At 39.3% G+C, this 19,730-nt stretch overlaps 3 protein-coding genes across 5 annotated transcripts; all 3 read right to left on the reverse strand.

Moving 5' to 3' along the window:
* Positions 1-787: 787 nt before the first annotated feature.
* ccdc169 (coiled-coil domain containing 169) lies at positions 788-8,231 on the reverse strand. The gene is made up of 8 exons (XM_067492217.1): positions 8,095-8,231; positions 7,924-8,006; positions 6,273-6,383; positions 6,051-6,091; positions 4,678-4,776; positions 4,120-4,173; positions 3,478-3,578; positions 788-3,031 (listed from the first exon to the last, which is right to left on the reverse strand). The coding sequence occupies exons 1-8, from the start codon at positions 8,220-8,222 to the stop codon at positions 2,830-2,832; spliced, it is 819 nt and encodes a 272-aa protein (XP_067348318.1). The 5' UTR covers positions 8,223-8,231; the 3' UTR covers positions 788-2,829.
* Positions 8,232-8,413: 182 nt separating this feature from the next.
* sparta (spartin a) lies at positions 8,414-16,256 on the reverse strand. 3 transcript variants are annotated; one of them, XM_067492208.1, is made up of 8 exons: positions 16,084-16,255; positions 14,471-15,292; positions 12,846-13,040; positions 10,999-11,155; positions 10,553-10,747; positions 10,056-10,214; positions 9,790-9,880; positions 8,418-9,076 (listed from the first exon to the last, which is right to left on the reverse strand). In XM_067492208.1, the coding sequence occupies exons 2-8, from the start codon at positions 15,287-15,289 to the stop codon at positions 8,878-8,880; spliced, it is 1,815 nt and encodes a 604-aa protein (XP_067348309.1). In that variant the 5' UTR covers positions 15,290-15,292; positions 16,084-16,255; the 3' UTR covers positions 8,418-8,877. The 3 variants fall into 3 exon arrangements, with proteins under 3 accessions (XP_067348311.1, XP_067348309.1, XP_067348310.1); XM_067492209.1 differs by lacking the exon at positions 8,418-9,076 and adding an exon at positions 9,185-9,588 and having other exon boundaries at positions 16,084-16,254; XM_067492210.1 differs by lacking the exon at positions 12,846-13,040 and having other exon boundaries at positions 8,414-9,076; positions 16,084-16,256.
* Positions 16,257-16,539: 283 nt separating this feature from the next.
* ccna1 (cyclin A1) lies at positions 16,540-19,501 on the reverse strand. Its single transcript, XM_067492019.1, has 9 exons — positions 19,432-19,501; positions 18,734-18,892; positions 18,410-18,629; positions 18,210-18,325; positions 17,883-18,109; positions 17,549-17,753; positions 17,313-17,426; positions 17,079-17,212; positions 16,540-16,754 (listed from the first exon to the last, which is right to left on the reverse strand). The coding sequence occupies exons 1-9, from the start codon at positions 19,432-19,434 to the stop codon at positions 16,667-16,669; spliced, it is 1,266 nt and encodes a 421-aa protein (XP_067348120.1). The 5' UTR covers positions 19,435-19,501; the 3' UTR covers positions 16,540-16,666.
* Between the last annotated feature and the right edge of the window lie 229 nt (positions 19,502-19,730).

Genomic DNA, 19,730 nt, shown 5'->3' on the forward strand with positions numbered 1-19,730 from the left:
ATGCTTTATTGGTGTAGGCATTTGTTTAGGGCACATAACATTTAATTCATCTGATCAAACACAATTTAACCATCATCTTTAGCAACTGTGAATGCATCAGTGTGGGCAATGGTAGAAAAAGAATCCCCGCCCCATGATGATTTTTCTATTTTGGGGGCGCGTGCGCACACACACACACACACACACACACTGTGCGTCACAAACTGAGGACTGACAAAGTGTTCCTGCCTAAATTAATCCTGGGGAAAAAGGGCAAGTGTAAGGGTTGTGTGTGTGTGTGTGTGGGGGGGGTGTTTGTTTTTAGCACAGCACAAGAAAAAAGAGGGAAGAATAGCAGGACATGGTCAAGAAGTTTGACGCTGGACCATTGCTGTACTGTCAGAAGAAGTCAAATCTGATGTGTACATGTGTTCAAATAACAAATGAAGATCAAATGTGAATGTATTTTACCATTGTTGTGAGAGGTTAAATAAAAAAATATCAGCCTGGGGCATCATGGATGTAATTCTGTAAGCTATATGAAGATGTGTACTATATAAAGCATCTTTCAAAGCAAAATATAACAGTGGTATTTGCTGTCTCCTTTGTAACAACAGAGCAGCAGACTATTGTGGCCAGTTAGTAATTAAAGTCAGAATGATATAGACTTCAAGTAATAACACTGATGCAGTTTATCCTAGAGCTTATTTTTGATCCTGAACCGTGACTTTGCATATTACTCAGAATCAACTGGCTTTTATATAAAGGACAAGGACAATCTGGGCATTTATGACTGAGGCTATCAAAGTCTTATTGAAAGCACATTCTATTTTATTTGTTAATAAAACCATACAGAGCATATTTCACGTTGTACGATATGCTATCCCCAACAGAAAGGAAAGGGTTTGTTTTTTTAATACCTATGCAAATGATTTATGACTTGTAACACTTGTTTCAGAGACAATAAAAACACAAGTTAAGTTCCAGTTTAGCACATCTCTGCTCATGCATCTCAATGTAGTGAATAGTAATACACACTAAGTTGAAGCTCAGATGTGGATATGTTCCTACAGTGTCAAATGCCACTTAATAAACTTGTAAAACCATCTTAATTTCACAGACACAAGAGAAATTGTAAAACTCACCAACACAGGACTGTTGACAGCTGCAAACATACTCTTCATTTTGCTAGTAGTCACTACATGTATATGCTATGATGCTAGGTTTGCGGTGTGCTCATGGTGAGCACAGAGAGAAGCCGTATTAATTAGCACGGGCAGGCTGCAGCAGTCACTGTGTTTTGACAGATAATGCAGGGATTTGTCACTGTGCTTCACCTGTCAACAGAAGACATCTGGGCGGTTATTCGGTGGCTGTGTGATTCACAGGCAGGATGTAGTGAGCTGTACGGAAATTAGCTTCTGCATCAAACAGAAGGAAAAGGGTGAAGAAAGGTGGAGAGTGTTGTGCTGTAAATGCACTCACGCTTTCACGAGGAAACATGGACTAGATCTTTAAATTACAGTTCTCTGAGGCAAACAACCCATCACTGTAACACATTACGGATCACACAGCACCTTAGCCAGCCATACCCTCTGAGAAATGTAAGGTCCTGTAGAGGAGAAATACATCTTAAAACTCAAATCAAACTGCACTGTTTCAATGAGTTTAGACAGTAAAGTCAATTCTAGCAAACACAACAAATTTGGCCGTGTAGCTGGAGATTAGAGTATTATATATCATATCATCAGCTGATCAGCTGAGTTAGTTCAGTGAATAGACTGATAAATTAATCTGTGACATTATAGCATGTGAGAGTTTACCCCCGAGCTGTTGCTGTAAAACCCAATATTTAGTAGAGCTTACATTTTAGTGTGAGAAAGACTTTTCTACCAGATCAAATGCACATTTGCTGAGGAGTTTTTTACAATGAATATACTGTATATAAGGAAAGCAGAAGATAGCTGGCAATTAGGTGTCACGCTAAACGACAGTTCAGCTGGTCTGGCTTGATCTTTGCCCTTCTTAAAGGCCAGCTCCCTTGTTTCTACAACATACTGCCATGCTGGTCTTGGAATAAAGTCCTAAAATACCTAATGCATAATTCACTTCTATAACTTGTTCATTGTCTGTGACCTCTTTCTCTCAAACGCTAATTTTAGGTCAGAATCTATGAGCTAAGATGATGTCACTGTACTTACAGATCAGAAAACTGCTCTATTCATAACAAAAAGCTATAAAAGATAACACAGAATAATTAATTTATGCTCTGTTAGCCTATAAGACCAAAGACACTGCTTCAATCCAATGCTTGGAGGCTCACAAGAACAGAATCCCTCCTCCACACTTCTTCACAAACACAAATGAAACAGCTTTTGGCAGCGTTCATATTCACTACTACTTACTTGGACACCGATTTCTTACACCCACATTTATAAAGGCGGTCAGTGGTTGGGATGGGGGTGAGTCGTTGCTCTGTAGATGAACTACATGGGGAGAGATGTAGTGCTGCTCACTACATTGTAGGTAGTGAGCAGTCGTAGGTGGTGCTAAATTGCAGTGACACTAGAAAATGCCAGACTCAGCAGGCTTCTAGAACGTAAGAAGATGACCTCACTACACTCAAAGTCTGTAATATTATTCCTTTTTAAAGAATTGTCCTTATAGCTACTCTTCTTCTTTAAAGAAACATGCAAGAAACAAATAAACCAGACTAAAATGTATAAATGTTACTGTTTAGACCCTGAATTCAGTACTGCTGTATTTGCCTCCAATTGTAAAAGTAGCACTGAACCATAAGGGAACAACATTGCCCATTTTTAAAAAAGGGCCTATAACACAAGGATTGGGTTAAGGATTATGTTTTATGAAGTGGTCCAAGGTGGGTAACCTGCTTCCCATTTGGGCTTTCTTCGCTTCTCTCCTCTCACTTGTTGCACCACTACCACCACCACAAACTCCTCCTCCTCCTCCATTTGCGTACACTCCATCTTCTTCTCTCTCTTTTCCTTTCAAAGAATCAGCCTCTGTCTTCCGGCAGGTCTGCTTCCCTCTACGCACCAAGATATATCAAGGAGACAAAGTACGGGGTGTGAATGAACGTATCATCTTAGGACCAATGGAAAATCACACAGAAAATAAGAATTTCAGAGAACTAAGACATTAGATACCTGAACAATTCCATGCAATCCAGCTCTAGCATCAGCTCTACTTTTACAAGCTCATAATTTCTCAGTGTCGAGTTAAAAACTTACAGAAAAGGTGATAATTCTGAGTTTATTGTTCAGGTCATAGCGAGTGTTAATTATCATAAATATTTAGAGATGGTTCTTTGACCACCCTATTTAAAATGAAAAAGATAAAAAAACAAAAACAAATATGTTGCCCATACAAACCTGCAACATTATTATTTTTTCATGTTAAACAATAATAAACCCTATGCTCATTTTTGAAGGGATAGTTTGTTAATTGCACTACTGTTCATATTTGTGTGTCCACCTGTAAGTACTGCGCTTTACGGAGCTCCTCTGCTTGCTCTCTGTTGCCCTCTGCGGATGAGTGGAGTACTGTCTTCTTTGGGCTTCAACAGTGGAGGACAGCTGTGACAGTGGACAATCCATGAGCAATCGCAGTAACTGCAGTAACTACAGTAACTACACTTACATGCTATATATTTAACTGTGTGCACATGTTCTGTATTTGTGCTTTTGTGTTCACAGCAGCCAAAAGTCAGTCAAATGTTTCCCACGTGTCGAAAGAGAGATGTAGCTGTGTTTTCCCTCATCTGCATTCACTTCAGCCATGCAGGAACCAGCATTGCAGCATAAGGCAGAAAGTCCTTGACTCACTTTTTTTTTTTTTTGGTTGAACAGAGATTGACCTGTTATATAACAAGCAAGAACAGCACTAGAGGAGGAATGTGAAATCATAATTAGACCTGAAAAGAAGAGCTAGAGAGCACACCAGTCTTATATGCTGGATAGCCCTTTAGTAGCATTTAACCATGACAGCTATTCTTCAGCATGGCATATATTTAATATCCAATGAATCATAGTTAATAGATGTGCTTTGGGACCAACTCGCTTGAGCCGTCAGGGGTTACGAGCATTACTGCTGACACGGATGAAAGTAGATGCTTACCTTAGCGATTTCAGAAAGGAATGCCCGCCTCTCATCATTGGTTTTATGAAATGCCTGATATTCGAAAGAAACAGTAATTTTTTTCAGTAACCGGTCTGCTCATGGGTCTGCTGCTTGTTGTGTGCGTGTGTGTCCGATGCATTTAATGTTAATGAGCAACAGATTACAACAAGGATTACAGGCTGCACATGCTGCACATTAAACCTGTTTTCAACTAATATCTTGCTGCTTGTTGAGCAGAACAATAAACAAAGACCCAAGTCACTAAAGTAAGAACATATTGGCCCAGTCACAGCAATGCTGTACAAAGGTTAGGGTTCAATTTTGAATCAGTGGTTGTGAAAAAATAAAGAATGCAAATCCCAAATAATAACTAAAGCTTTTCCAATCCTGCTAATGATGGTAATTTGTAACAGAAATATTTGTTACCTGAAAAATGTAAAGCTGATTGTCTAAGAAATAATAAAACCAGACCCGCAGACATTGTGACCTCAAATGATTCTCAACACAAAATCTCTTTAACTGTGCTCTTTCAACTGGAACAGCTCAGACACACACCTTTCCCTCCTGCTCAATTCTGAGATGACAGTCCGTCAGCTGACTCTGCAGGTCAGACTTTTCCTCGGTCAGGAGCTTAAGACGTTGTCTCAGTGTTTCCTGGAACAAAGTGTTTCCCATTAATTAGCAACAATTTAAACAAGGAGGCCACAGAGTAAAGCTGCTGTACCACTAATTACAAATCAATTTACACTAGAATTACACAGCGCTGTCTACTAGGATCAAACAATAACAGAACAGCTCATGCAGAAAACATGAGTACAAAACTGAATTAGGCTCATACATTATTCACTACACAAATAAATACATTACAGCTGACACATTGTGACGAGACGTTTACACCACTGCTGTGGCTGCTTGTGTCTCTGCCTACAATTGTTTTCAGTTGGTTTTAACAGTGTTTTTAAAGATACATTTCAGACGTACAAGTACTGCTTTATAGGAATCCCTCTAATGCCTTTGCAAGTCATTCATGAATGGTTGCAGGCTTAGAAATGCCTGCAATCATTCTGTTTATTCGACAGAATAAATACAGAGTATATCACTCTATTTACTGTACATATTTTTTCGTTTTAATTTTCCCAATCAGCGATTCAAAAACATCTCCACTACAGACATTTTTCCACAAAGCAGATGTCTACAAACCTAAAATACATGGCAATATAAGCATCAGCTAAAGTATAGTACTGCATTGGAAAAATGCATGTGGTACTGATATTCAGCAGCAGTACAAGCACTGATGCTACAGAACATATCAGAGACGTGTCCTAGTATCTTTGTTGGAACTGTAGACACTGTGACATTTTCTTGTGTTGTATATTCATACAGAACACTGTCGCTCTAACGGTTCCTCGCTGCGCCAATTAAAAATAATCTATATTCTTCTCACATACTCCATCTGTCTTACTATCACATATTCACAGCATCCCTGCAGATGTTCAGTCTACAATCTAGCAGTCGCTCCTTGCACACACTAATGAGCATTGTTTAGTTCTGCCTTATGACACACACACACACACAAGCTTTCACTGCGTCGTGTGCCTTTGTGCACAAGTGAAAAAGTAATGTAATTAGGGAGCATTACTCTCCTATGGTCTGTAATCCCATGATTACAGTGCGTTGATTAAACTCTGGTTTATTCAGCCTGCATCAACAGGTTTTGGAGAGCAGCATCAACCAGCAGAGAGAGACAAAGACACAGAATGCGGGGAGAATGGAGAGCAGCTGGGATTGCAATCCTTTATGGCCTGCCTCCATTCTCCTCTCATTCTGTGTCTTTGTCTCTCTGTGCTGGTTGCTGCTAACTTCTGTACAAGCACTTCTGGTTGCCTACGGGTCATCTGTAACACAACAAAACAAAAACAAACACTCACTACAGGCATGTCATCATAAGCTCGGATGGAGGCCAATCGATCTGTGAAAAACAAGAAGATGTGTGAACATTTTGTGTGCATTCGTTTTTTTATGATCTCCGTACTGAAACAAGGTTTAATAACTTGTGTAAAGATTGATTTAGGGTAACAGTTTCCAAAGACACCTAACAAATGTACTTCCAGCATAAATCACATTAAAGATGGCACTAGGTGTGAACTTACCCATGGGGTTACCTCGTAGGTCTTCCAGTTTCTCATGAATAAGTGAGATCTGTCTTTCCAATTGTCCATTTAGCTCTATCTGTGTCTCATACCTTGTCTTCCACTCATTTCCTGGTACATCAGAATAAACAGAGAAAACAGTCACATAACACTACAGACAACACTGAAGAGTGACTGGGCTGAAACCAAAGCTTTGTTGGCTATCAACTGGCCACTATGGGCCACTATGAGATGCAGTGGCAAGAAATTGGCATTTGCCAGGTTTCGGCATTAATTTCTCATATAATGTGATAGAATCATAAGTGTAGACAAGCACAATGCACTTAAAGGAATAATTTAGTATCTTTGATGCTGTTCTCAATAGAAACAGGTGACTTTTACATACAAATATGGTCATCCTGCTGGATAAAACTTTTCCTGCTTTCCACACTCTCTGGGAACTATCACGGGAATAAAAAAAAGTGAAATTTATTTTTAAAAGACTGCAACTTTTAAAAAAAACTGCACGCCCATTATCTGGGCGACTGCTGAAGTGTCAAATTCGTCTCAGGTGGACTTAAAAGTGCATTTTTTCTATGGGATGAGGGCTGTTTGTGGAAGACACCCATTAAACATTCACACTAGTTGTAATAACCTCAAACATTTTTGTCACTGCAGAACAGGTCTGAACAATGCTCAGGAGAATTCGTCCTCACAAACATGCATCAGCTTAGTCATATCGTTGGGATGTCTGGTAGCTCAATGGGTAGAGCAGCAGGTGTGCCCTTGAGGGAGACACTAAGCGCCAGCTCAAGGGCGATTCCCCGTAGCCCCCCGCTGCTCCCCCCATGGGGATAGGTTTAATCCAGAGAAGGAACTTCTTTTCAACATATATGTGCCCAATGACAATAAAGGTTGTTCTGTTCTGTTTTAACGGCTCTTTTGAGGAAATTCCACGGCATCTCTACTAGGCCACTCCTGAGTCAGGAATTCATCCTGTGGAATACCATGATATAGTTGAGGATTAATATTCTTAATCGTGCAGAGCAGTGACTTCCTCTGTGGTGTCCTGCTTGATCACTGAGATCCATAGAAGCATCGTAATGTGTGGAATATAGACTCACGATATGTCAACCAGCTCCTGATCGTTTTTTTATTTATATATTTTTTTAGCAGTTATTCTGCTCTTTTGTGTGTTACTTAGTAAGTTTTTTTGCTGGATGCATTATTCAAGAGAAAAGTATCCACAGCACAAAACAATCTCCATTAATTCACAGTATTTAAACTCTTTGAGATTACTTCCTACCAACCTTATGCAAATCAACCTCTTCTCCAACTCTTCTGTGAACTCCTTCTGGCAAGGCATGGTTCAGCCAAAAACAAACTCAAAATGAGTTTTTTTATTTTTTAAACCAAGACTTTTTTTACACTAACTCACACCCACACACAGTGTTCACATGCGTTTACCAGAACAAACTGTGAAAGGCTGAGAAGTGTATAGACAAGAATACAAAACTTGTGTTGTTAGTTAAAATAGATTGTGTTTTTTCATAACTGCAACTTGGATGAAGATCACATCCACTAAACGAATAAAGGTTTAACAATTTTTCTTGCCATTAGCAAACTTTTTTCCAAAATCTACAGTAAAACATAGTCTCCCATTTTTCCTCACCTTCCCCATCAACGCTGTGCAGTCTTTCCTGCAGCTCACACATGGTACTTCGCAGATCAGACACTGACTCTTCAAGCATTTCTCTACAATCAGCAGCAGATCAAACTATTTTTATTGAGAAAACAACGTCTTACTTTGAGAACATAATGCAGCTTTTTACAGCAAACTTACTTCATTACCCTCCCCTGCTCAAGTTCTGCCTGCAGGCCTGACAAATCATATTTGCTGTAGTCGTTATTTCCCGTCATGTTTCTGAAAAAATTCGTTTGCGCCCGGTGGGTTTCCATGGAGACCGCCATTTCCGGTTCGTTCAGGCGGCGTCGGAACGAAACATTGCAAACAAAACATTTTCTTTGGATTGAAATTACATCTGTAATAAAAGTGATTTATTTTTCCAAGCTAATTTTGCGCTTAATAAGGCTTATATATTAAGGACCTCACACGTTTTCTTAGGGAGCGCTTAATTCAGCATTAAACAAGCAATCCTCAGTGGGTTTGTGGCGAGACAGAAAGGTATTTTAATATGCTTGTTATTCTTTCCAATTCATAGACAGTAATTGTAAAAATGATTTTAATATGCCAACTTTTACACAGATCATCTTGCCATGGGAAGCCAGTACTAAAAGTTAGTTATACACTTACAGAAGATGGTCTAAAAAGTAAAATCCCAAACCTACAACAATAAAAAAAATATTAGTAATTTTAGTATTTAGTATTTATTAGTATTAGTAAAGGTATTTTGTATTTATTTAGATCTGCTATCTAATTGCTTGTGAAGTAAAATTGCACTCATTGCTCTATGGTTTAACATATGTAATAAATACACCCAAATATCAATTCCAGAGATTTTAGGCCTCATATACAGTTTTTCTTCATAAAACATACAGTTTTTCTTCATAAAACTGTATATGGGGAGGCGAAACCTTTAAGTGAAGTATTAACAGCCTACAGAACCTATTTTTTCTTCCCTTCCTGCTCCTTAGTTTCTGTTGGTTGTCCACCTGGAATCTTGGTCGTGGTCTTGGAGGTATCCTTATCTGCTGCATTCACAATGGCTAAGATGGCCAGATTGTCGATGTTGTATGCAGCCACACCAACATTCACCACTGAGTTGAGAGCAGTGGATGTGGCTTGGCCTGCATGGTCACCGTACCTTCGCCATGAATAATATGGTGAAATTAGAGAAGAGTGGTTTAGTGAATGAATATTAAAGACTATGTGTATGGAATCTTTTTTTCATTCACATCAACATACTGAAATAGCTCTGGAGCAGATTTATTAATAGAAACCCAGGAGAGAGGGATACAGATGGCAGGAACATCAAGGCAATCAGCAGGCAGCACAAGCAGACTTTTCACTGCATTTTCCATGAACAGACACAGAAAGATAAACACCAGGGGATTAAAAAACACCAAGTCAAAACAGCAGCTAAAACACACACTTTGTCTAGGCATTTAGAAAAAGCAACAATTGTGTGTTTATTTTTAGCATTTCATTTGAAATGTATTATATTAGGGTTAATTTCTGTCTTGATCTGAGTTACTAAAAGAGTGTACATGACAGGATTGAACAGAGCCAAAAGTTAGTTTGAAAGTCTTTGCCTTTACTCCCCTGTGCAGTCATATGTTGCTGGACATGTTTATTAGATTCTCTAAGCCCCTAAATCTGAAAAGAAATGGGTGTGAAAACAGATCAGTGGCCCAACATACCAAGAACAAAGCAGCTCAGCAGAAAACTGAGATTGATTTCTGATACAGAAATATTGTTGTTCAAAGTAAACAGATTGAGAAAGAGACAGAAAATTAAATCAAATTTCATCATTTATTTAATAATAAAGAATAATAAATAATAAATGTGAAAACTTACTTGTACTTCACCGTTTTGACAGTCTCTGTTCCAACACTTTTGCCGACGAGCTTTGCTCCAGTCTCCAGACCAGACCAAATAGCAGATAAACCTGGTTTGAATGTAAATGGTGAGTACTTGGATCACCAATCTTAAATCAAACATTAAAATGCCAAAACTCGCTGTTAGACAATTTTAAAACGTTGTGAGAACTTGTTCAAACATACATGTGGTAATATGACTTTATGCTTATTCTGGAAATTTCTGTTCCTACATTGGTAAGATACCTTGTACACCGCTGACTGCCACAAATTTGGCTCCATCAAGTTTGGAAGGGCGGCCATCTTGGCTTTTCATCGACTCTGGAATCAGCTTAGCGCCATGTTTCTTCAAGTGGGGCCCCATCTTCTCTGCCACTTGTCCCACCACTGTAGTCAGTCCATCAACTGCAAATATATACGGTTACACAGTAAAAGCACACATAAAACAGTGCATACATGTACAGTTATGTGCTAAAGTTTGCAATGCCTATTTTTTGAAATGTCAAAAATATTAAAACAAAGATTTTTTTGCCCCCCTCAATATAATATTTAATGCACATGTCATGTCCCTGGGCAGGACACTGATCCTGCAACAGCCCATTCTCATCCTCAGCAGTTCAGTGCCACTGGCAGGCTCGGTTTGAGAGGGTTGCATCAGGGCTTTTTGTTTGTATGAATTAATGAATCCTGTATCCTCCTGTAAGAGGATTTGTAATCCTCCCTTTTTTTGTTTAGACCCTTACCCAAAAACCGGCTGACTTTAACAGCACCCTCAGTTGCCTCTTTAGCCACCTGCAGACCTCTGGTGACACGGGGGCTGACCTCTGAAGGAGTCTCCTCAGGCGTGACACGCTCACGGATTTTGTCGCCACCTTTATGAATGGCCTTACCGGTGACCTCTGCTCCTTGCACTAATCGTTTACTCAAACGTGTCGCTCCTAAAAACAGAACATTTTCAGTTTGTGAATGTAATTTGGGAATATTGTTGATTTTCATGTTTTGAAAATACAATATTGCAGGTAAATGAACAGATAGTTGCATCAGTAAATATCACCCTCTAGTGGCCTGTTTTGAAATTGAGGACTTTTTATCTATGCTATTGTATATAGTGTACAGTCTGTGTACAATGTTTCTGTGATTTTTAGCTGGAATTATTTTACTATATTAGGACTCACACTTACAAACTCACCTGACAAGATTCCTTGACCCATTTTCTCACTCCATCCGGGGAGCGGTTGTTTTTCTGTCTGCTTAGTTTCCACTGCCAGTTCCTTTTGCTCTTTCGATGGACCAACTGGGACTTTTGCACTCAGATTGATGACTTCTGGCCCCCTCCCCTCTGGAGCCTGTCAGAAAACCCACCGTTGTTTTGCACAAATGCACAGTAACTTGCTTTTAAAATACATGTTAAGCCACATAGGTAATGTATATTCCGGTAAGACATTACTAAGCTGGCCAAGAATGTTTCTACCCACAACACAAAATGAACTTTGTTCCTCCTGAGGTGTTAACAGATGACGTGACATCAAAAACTACTATGCATATAGTGTAACAGCCTGATCATTTCGCAAAATGAGTTGTCAGTTTTAACAGATGAGTACAGTCACCAGAAAAAAGTAGAGACACTGTTTGCAAGTTCCTTATTTTGGTCATAAAATGTAATCCAATCTTTACCAAAATCACAAACATCGACAAGCACAATATTTCTAAGCTGACTGAACACAAACAGTGAAGTCTTTTTTTAAAACATACTCATTAAATACACAAAAAGATAGCAGAAAAAGTAATGGCAACACAAGGCTTCCGATGTCACCATACACCAACTGGAGTCAGGTGTTAGCAAACCTGGAGTCTAATGTTAAAAATAGAGGTGCGGTTTAGAACTTCTTTGAAAAAGAAGATCCAGCCAAGATCACTCAGAATAACACAGAATTATAAAGAAAAAAAAGGACCCTAAAGTAACAGCAAAAGATTTCAAGGATTCACTGAAGCTAGTTAACACCTCTGTTAATGAGTAAAACATTGAACAGGCATGATGTCCTTGGAAGGAAGTCACAAAGCTCTCCAAAAATAATATTGCAGCACACCTCAAGTATGCCAAAAAACAGCTTAACACTCCACAACACGACTTGGAAAATGTCTTGTGAACAGATGAAACAAAGCTACAATTGTTTAGCAGAAAACATGTATGGTGTAAAAAGAAAGCCACATACCAACATGACAAACATCATTCACCATTCAACTACATGACAAACATCATTCACCATTCAACTACTCACTGAAGTACGTTGGAAGGAGCATCATGATTGGGAGCTTCTTTGCTGGACCTTGCCATTGTAAATGGGAAATGAATCTTAGAGAATTATGTCAGTGTGTCCGATCACAAGATGAAGCTCAGAAGAAGCTGGGTGATGCGGCATGGCTACCACAGAATGGCTTCAGAGACACAAGTTCCCCCTTTTGGAGTGGCCTCAGACCTAAAGCCAATAGAGAGGCTGTTGAATGGCCTAAAGAGAGCCTTTCACAGCAGATGTCCTAAGAATATGGCTGAGCTGAAGAAGTTCTGAAAGAAGGAATGGTCCAAAATTCCTACTGAACATTGTGTAGATCTAGTCAACAGGTACAGGAAGAGCTCACCTGTAGTTATTTTTGCCAAAAGTGGTTCAACCAGTTATTAAAACACTCTTGCCATTTCTTTTTCTACTATCACTTTGTATGTTTAATAGGTGTTTTAAATAAAGAATAAAGATTAGGACTGTGTTTTATTGGCTTAGAAATATTGTTTTTGTTTGTATCTGTGACTTTGAGAGCAGCTCGATTTATACACAACACCAGAAAAATTGCCACAGTGCCATGACTTTTTCTTTCAACTGTTACGCTTTAAAACGAAAGTATCAATGGACAATATCAAGACAATGGACGTGTGTAATTAATTGTTATCAACTATTTATCAGAAAAACACACTAAACAATTTGTACCAAAGTGTTTCCCCCATCCACATACGTAACCATTCTTTACATTTTTTCCCATACTGACCTGGACCCTGAAATCAACAAGCTGTGAAAGGAGGTCCTGAAACATTTCTTGGTCAGTAGCAGGCAGTTCAGAGGACAACACTATGCCCATATAGGACCCTGGCATCTCCCCCAAGGAGTCAGGGAACATGAAGATCCCTGAGTTAGCCAACAGAACTGGAGTGTCTGCTATTAGTGGATAAAGTTGGTCACACACCTTGAAAACAGAAAACACAAATATAATCCCTAGTATGTGCATATTCTTTAATTTAAAAAAAAAAGAATTACCAAAAAAGGAAGCATGCAGGTTCGGAATTGGTGTCAGTGATCCTCTAGTATCATTACTGATACAAGGTTGTCTTTATTTCAACTTAACACCGTTTGTGGTTGGTTTGAATAAAACTAGTGACATTTTTACAATAACTTTGTCGATGTGAACTGAAACATATTAGGTGAATTAATGTCATAAGGCATGAAAATGTGGTGTCATTTCCCAGCATGCACAGTGTCCCCATTCCCTTTTTTCTCTGATAGACATACCAGGATTTTAGCCCCATCAGGACTTGTGTCACACACACACACACACACACACACACACACACACACACACGATGCTGCACGGTTTCTGGTATGCCGAAGGACAGAATGATTCCTGTGAGGCCATAGGACACTGACCGACAGCACAACAGAAGCGCAGAGTCATCTGTTAATGGGCCCATTGTCTTGCTGAGAAACAAAGCAGAACCAGAATACAAAAGCGCAACCTACGAGCCTGCTCTGGTGGTCATGGGTCAAACAGCATGGCATAATACAATCTTTTGTAAAGGTACCAGAATACATTATGGTTGTTTGTCACTTTTAAACTAAAATCATCACACAAACATAATAGGTTGTCAGAAGGCACCACAGGAATAGATCACACACAACATCAGGGCAAATAGGTAACTTTTGGTCTCCCATCAAAATGTTTTACTAACTGAAATTCATGAGTTACTTTTCTAAATCCAACACATTTACTACAGGGCAGCTCAGTGACATTGATTTATATGTACTTTAACATAAATTTTAAATATTCTAGATGTTGTTATAAATCAAATGTTTTAGCACATGATCCACCAAATACAGCTGGAGTAAGGCCATAAAACATATTAAATCAATCAATTGGGTGACTGCAACTATTAATTGATAAACTAAAAATGCGAAAAAGTTTTTCAATTTTTTCCTTCTTACATGTGAGGATGTCTGTCCTCAATTTGTTTGATATAAGCAAACAGTACAGAACAGAATTTTTCTGATTTCAAGTGAATATTTGTGTATATCTTTTAAACCACTGGTCAAGTGTATGTGACATTATTCAGCATTTTCTGAAGTTTTATAACCCAATGTAATTGATAAATTAAGAAAAACTAATCTGTTATGATAGCAATCATTAGTTGCCCTTACTATAAGGTCCTATAATCAGGTAACAAATTCAGTACAAGACAGAAAAATGCCTCCTAAATAATAGTAACGTAGAAAAAAATGCTCACATTTGACATGTTTTATCATAATATTGCTATATATTGCCATGTTAGAAAAAACCTTTCTAACATAGCCACGGCCTAATGCATAAAGATATGATGATTGTGATATATACTTGGCACTTACATGTAAAAATGCAGAGGGTCTTCCAGAAGAGGAAGTCTTGTTTTGTTGTCTACATGTAATGACGCGAAGGAACCCTGGATTAGACAGTGAGCTGACCTCTCCATTTGGTGCCACGAAAAACAGCTGCACCCCAGCGGGGATGAACAGCAGCTCATCTCCATCTCCTCCTACTGATGCTCCAGTTTGCTGTCCTGACCTGACGCTGCCTCCAGCAGGACCATAAGCCAGGCTGCAGTGCCCATCTGTGGGCTGTGGTGTGTACGCTGGAGGCTGTTCCCCTGGTGAAGCCATAGCTGAAGTTACTGAAGCTGCTGAAGCAAATGTGTGTCTGTGTGGAGCAGCAGGAGAAGCCAACTTGCCAGGAGCTGTATTTGGGGTTGCGGTGTTAGTGGTAGGAGGTATGGTGGGGTACAGATGGTGGACAGAGCTGTGGGGAGGCTGACTGTTTGGTGCAAGGTCCGGATAAATATTGGGAGGAAGATCCATCAACAGCCGGTCCCTCTGGTCTCCTGCTGTCAATCCAGTGGTCTGCAGGTCAGAGAGGTGGGTGTTGACAGTACTAAGAGTGTCCCTCATCCTCTGCTGAAGCTGCCTGGCAATGTCCCAGGCTTCTCCCTGCCGCCTCTGCCCCCAAACAGGAACTTCTAGTCCTTGGGTAAGGTGATGTCGACCCTTTGTGTAATACTTCAGGGCTTCCACTCTTTTCCCAGCCACTTCAGCTGTCAAACCACGATCCAGGGCATGAAACGCCAACTCATACTGGTCTTTGATAAGCAGCAACTCAGCAGGCTCAGCCATACTGAGGCGTAGACGTAGCATAGGCTAAAAGAGGAAGAATTAAGGCAGAGAATAAATTAATAGACAATGAAAATGCCAAAATGTTTATAATAATCCCCAAATATGATAGCTACCATTATTCAGTCCCTGGTTGCTGATTCAATATTAAATGAAGAAATACATTAAATATTGAGTAAGTAGTAGACTATAGTTAATTTTATAGGCTTCTTATAAAAATTGAAAAATCAGTTGGATGGGAGATGGCTTATAAGATTAAAAAACATGAGAATGAAAGGGGCCGTGACACAGAATAAGGAGTATAATCAGTTATTACAGACACAGAGTTAAAAAAATGCAAGCTAATTAATCAGTCCTGCAATAGAGCCTATATTAATGAAGGCAATAATGTATTTTAGAGAAGGTTCTATTTTGCCCACTTTGATTGATATCAGTGGGGAGAGAAGCCTAGAGAACAACTTTCTGCGTGATGCAGTGCAGATCAGCAGCAGCAACAACTACAAGTCAACTTTCTGAGAGCAGCAGCTGTACTGTCATTATCGAGATATGCGGCCAAACCAGGTGTGAAAAGCAAACAGGTTTGTGAAAAAGAAACCTAAATACTTCCCCAGCATATTATAGCAGAGCAACGTTAGATGTTGTTTGCGATGTCGAAAAAACAAGGGGAGAAGTTGCCCTTACTCTTCTTTAGACTTGGGATATATCTGCCGTAGTTGACACATTTAGTCATGACGTCAGTATCAGCTGTGACAAAGCTAAAATAACGCTTGTTAAATGTACAGACACTGCTGAGCAACACATTTAAAAACACAGCTTACCTTGACTCCCAAACTTCGTGAGCTACAAAAGACTAACTTTAATATTTTTTTTCCAAAAGTCCTCACTTCTACAGCTTTTCTGGACTTTTATAAATGTTAAAAAAATAAATAAACATGCCAACTTCTTCTTACAGGTGCTCACTTTACCCACCGCCTTAATCTGAAGCGGCACGCGCAGGGAAACTTCAAACCAATCAGAAAGCAAAAAATGGCTTCCGGCTAATACTTTCAAAACAAAACCCTGCTACGCTCTGCTTATGATAATAATAATTTAAATACACTTTATTTAAAAGGAATGAGAGGTTGAAAAAAAATACACATATGGAAGATTATGTAATTCAAAATTAAAATGATTTTTTTATAATTCTCCACAAAATTTAAGCTGTATTGCCTAACCAAAGACTTACCCACTCTAAATAACTGTTTGCATTAACAAACCAGTGATTTTTTTAAAATTATTTATTGTATTTGGAAGGAATATAAGTGCAAACAAATCTGAAGGTAAGTGGTCCAGAAGGGTGTGGAAAATATGGAACTTGTGGTAGAAGCAACTGTGGTCATTTTGTTCTCAGTCTATTTATATTCATGCAGAAGCATCAAAAGAAGGGTGGAGTGGTGACTCATAGAAGGGCAGAACAGCAGGTGGAGCAATCCAAGAAACATTACAATACCTGTGGAGAGTCAAGGCATCCGTTTAGAAATGTGAAAGTGTGTCATGGATGTTCTAACAACCAAAACAAACGGCAAACTACTTAAAGTGCCCCTAAAAATTATTATTATTATTATTATTATTTCTTTTCAGATTGGTATTATTTAAAAAAAAGACACTCTTATGTCAAGGTGACAACAGACAACTCTACAAGGTAACCCAAATTTATTGAAATTATAAAACTGAAAACTAACTGATTGCTTAAATATTCAGTGCTTGTAAATTAACTCAGCTAAATAAACAACATCTCAAGGGGAAATTAATTTGAAAAATGTGTATGCCTTACTTTGAACTTTTATATTTCTCCCTCAGGGCCTGTTGTGGGTGATTTTCTGCAGTGATGTATAACTTGTGGAGGTCAGTAAGGCAAGGCACAAGTTCATCCATAGTATAACCAGTAAAGGCATATAAGGAATCAGGCTAAAATATGAAAGGGATGATCTTAAGTAATATTTAAAATACTGGAAAATTCTCATAAAATTGAGTGTCAGTACTCAAAGCAATGATCTGGCCAACTTACCCAGAGAGATTGGTTTACAGTGTAAGTGGCCAGGCAGTAGGCTCCAGCTGCTACTAGAGATGGGGTGTACTTTAGGAATGTATCCATTTCCAACAGGCTTAACTCTGCTAAATACTAGAAGCAGAGAAATAATTAATCAAAAACTGATCAAGGAAAATGGAAAACTATATTATATAAAGGTTGTGTGCTTATAAAGCCAAAGTCTGGCTGACATTTGAGAGATAGGTTTCCCTCACCAGGGCTAGGTTCTTTGTGTTGGCACAGACAGAATGGATGGACATGAAAAGGTGAAGGAAGTGGTTAGCAGTGGGTGCAGTCATCCTGAATGCCAGCACTCTAAGGAAAACATGTTCCATCCAAATCAGCTGTTTCCGAGTGTAGGTTCTGTCTGTGATGTACACAAACTCATTCAACTCAGGAGGGGAGATCTCCTCATATTTCCTATAAGGTGACAGATATCAGGGTGGTAAGTTGCCATCAATCGTCAATGACATGCTACTTCAAAAAGATTCTTTCTAGGAAATATGTAGACTGGACATGCAAACATTAGAAACATAAACACGATCTCACGCAGCAATCAGCAATGCGGCTGTGCCAACCAGCTGCAGCTTCCCACGTTTCACATTTGCTGTGGAGGACAGAAAGCGGTCCAAATAGTTGACAGCAAGGTGCAGAGTTTCAGCACGAAGCTTGTATTCCTCAGCAACTTCAACCAGCCAGTCCACCAGGATGAGTCGCATGCCACTGGTGATCTCTGGATGTTTCCTTAAGTATTCTGGCTTTGGCCTGAACTTCATCTGTCATGAGAAACAAATGCAGTTATAATGCCTCATACCAACTGTGCATTTGATGGTGACCACACACAGTAACTTCAATTAAGTGGGACAATTATCGCACTTCAGTCTGTCTCAGGTGGCAGTAAATGTCCTCTGTATATTCAGATACACACAGCACCACCTCTGACATCAGGGACTCATCTGGTTCAGACTGCATAGAAGCATATTTAAAAGAACCTGTAGGAGTGAACAGCAGTAATGTTATCAAAATGCCAAACAAAACTCCTAAATGGTAGATAAATGTGCATAGAGCAAACTCACTTGAATTTAGCTCCAGCAGCAGTCTAAAATCTTCATTTTGCAGGGCAGCAGTTTCAGGATCTAGGTCACAGCTGTCTGAAACCACTTTATCACCAGAAGCAGCATATACAACATCACAAGCCTCTTCAGCATAGACATCATAGCTTGAACTGGAGGGGCACCCAAGAAAGGTGAGCTGGGAGCTGTCGGAGCTAAAGCTGTGTTTGGAAAATTGGTTTCCCTGTAGAGAAAAAGTAGAGTCCATGATTGCTGCATTCATTTGAAATGTGACTTTTTTGTGTGAGGGGAAACTGAATTGCCCCCAATTCAGCTTCTATCTCTTACCTGGCTAAGGGAACGGCCACGTTGATCATTATCTGACAAGACACCAAGCACTGTTCGCTGCTTCGCTCGCTGGACCTGGGTTGCATCTGTTTTGCTTGAAGTTGTAATATTTTCTTTGGTAGCACGATTGCTACAATGGGCATCTGTGCTTAAGTTCATCTGCAACAAACAAGAAAACAAAGAAAGATCACAGTAAATAGTGACTAAATAAAAAGGTATAATAACATAAATAAAAAATGAATTTAACCAAGAACGCTGTTCGTAATTGTATTAACTTGAAAGAGCCTCATAAAACAACACTGGGAGCCAAAGCTATGTTGAACACAGTGCAACATAATAAATAATATAGCGAAAAACCTTGTGTCCCAGAGCCCATAACCCACATACTTATTTTACACAATATGACAAAGTAGAGCAGCAGTAATGTGTCAAAGGGCAAAAAGTTCAACAAAGTGAGCAACGTTTTGAGAAGTGGTCTGGGAAATGTACTGGCAGGTGCAATGAAGATGTCCGGAAAAAAACATTAGCCTGGTTAGAAGACTGATTCCAGGGTCGCAGACACAACCCGAAACAACTCGTTCATGTTAAAATAAATAAATAGTCCATACAGTGTTTGTGCAGTTCACAACCCTGGAACTGTTTCCATTCAGCTCCAAATACAAAGACAGAGTATTTTCTGTGCGTAACTGCAAACTCACCATCGTCAGGATCAACTTCGTTAATTCACGTTGCCGTTACAATTTCCAACGACTGAACGTTAACCAATTAACACTCACTTTTCTGGTTATGCATTTGAATGCGAACAGCGACCTCTCGCTACGATCAGGTGAAATAAAGCAGCTCCTGGATGTTGGATTGCCCGGCAGGGATTTTCATTTTTACAGGCTACCTTGTAAACTAATCAGCTGTTTCCTCTGAGTAGAGACTTTGTCCAATCACGTGCTAAAACGCAACAGCTGACGTCAGGTGTCAGGAATTTACCTGAGCGCTGTTTACA

This window comes from Channa argus, chromosome 22 (assembly GCF_033026475.1).
Source record: "Channa argus isolate prfri chromosome 22, Channa argus male v1.0, whole genome shotgun sequence".
In the NCBI taxonomy this organism is placed as follows: Eukaryota; Metazoa; Chordata; class Actinopteri; order Anabantiformes; family Channidae; genus Channa; species Channa argus.

Coding starts and splice junctions, on each gene's coding strand:
- sparta (XM_067492208.1), bottom strand. CDS start 15,289: ATGCTACGTCTACGCCTCAGTATGGCTGAGCCTGCTGAGTTGCTGCTT. Junction 13,041..14,470: donor GACCCTCTGCATTTTTACAT/GTAAGTGCCAAG, acceptor TCTGTTTTCAAG/GTGTGTGACCAACTTTATCC. Junction 9,077..9,789: donor GTCAAAACGGTGAAGTACAA/GTAAGTTTTCAC, acceptor TTCATGGCGAAG/GTACGGTGACCATGCAGGCC.
- ccdc169 (XM_067492217.1), bottom strand. CDS start 8,222: ATGGCGGTCTCCATGGAAACCCACCGGGCGCAAACGAATTTTTTCAGA. Junction 6,092..6,272: donor CCTACGAGGTAACCCCATGG/GTAAGTTCACAC, acceptor TGTTTTTCACAG/ATCGATTGGCCTCCATCCGA. Junction 3,032..3,477: donor GTAAAGCGCAGTACTTACAG/GTGGACACACAA, acceptor CTTGGTGCGTAG/AGGGAAGCAGACCTGCCGGA.
- ccna1 (XM_067492019.1), bottom strand. Junction 18,326..18,409: donor GCTGCTGGAGCTAAATTCAA/GTGAGTTTGCTC, acceptor TCACTCCTACAG/GTTCTTTTAAATATGCTTCT. Junction 17,213..17,312: donor CTGTAAACCAATCTCTCTGG/GTAAGTTGGCCA, acceptor TTCATATTTTAG/CCTGATTCCTTATATGCCTT.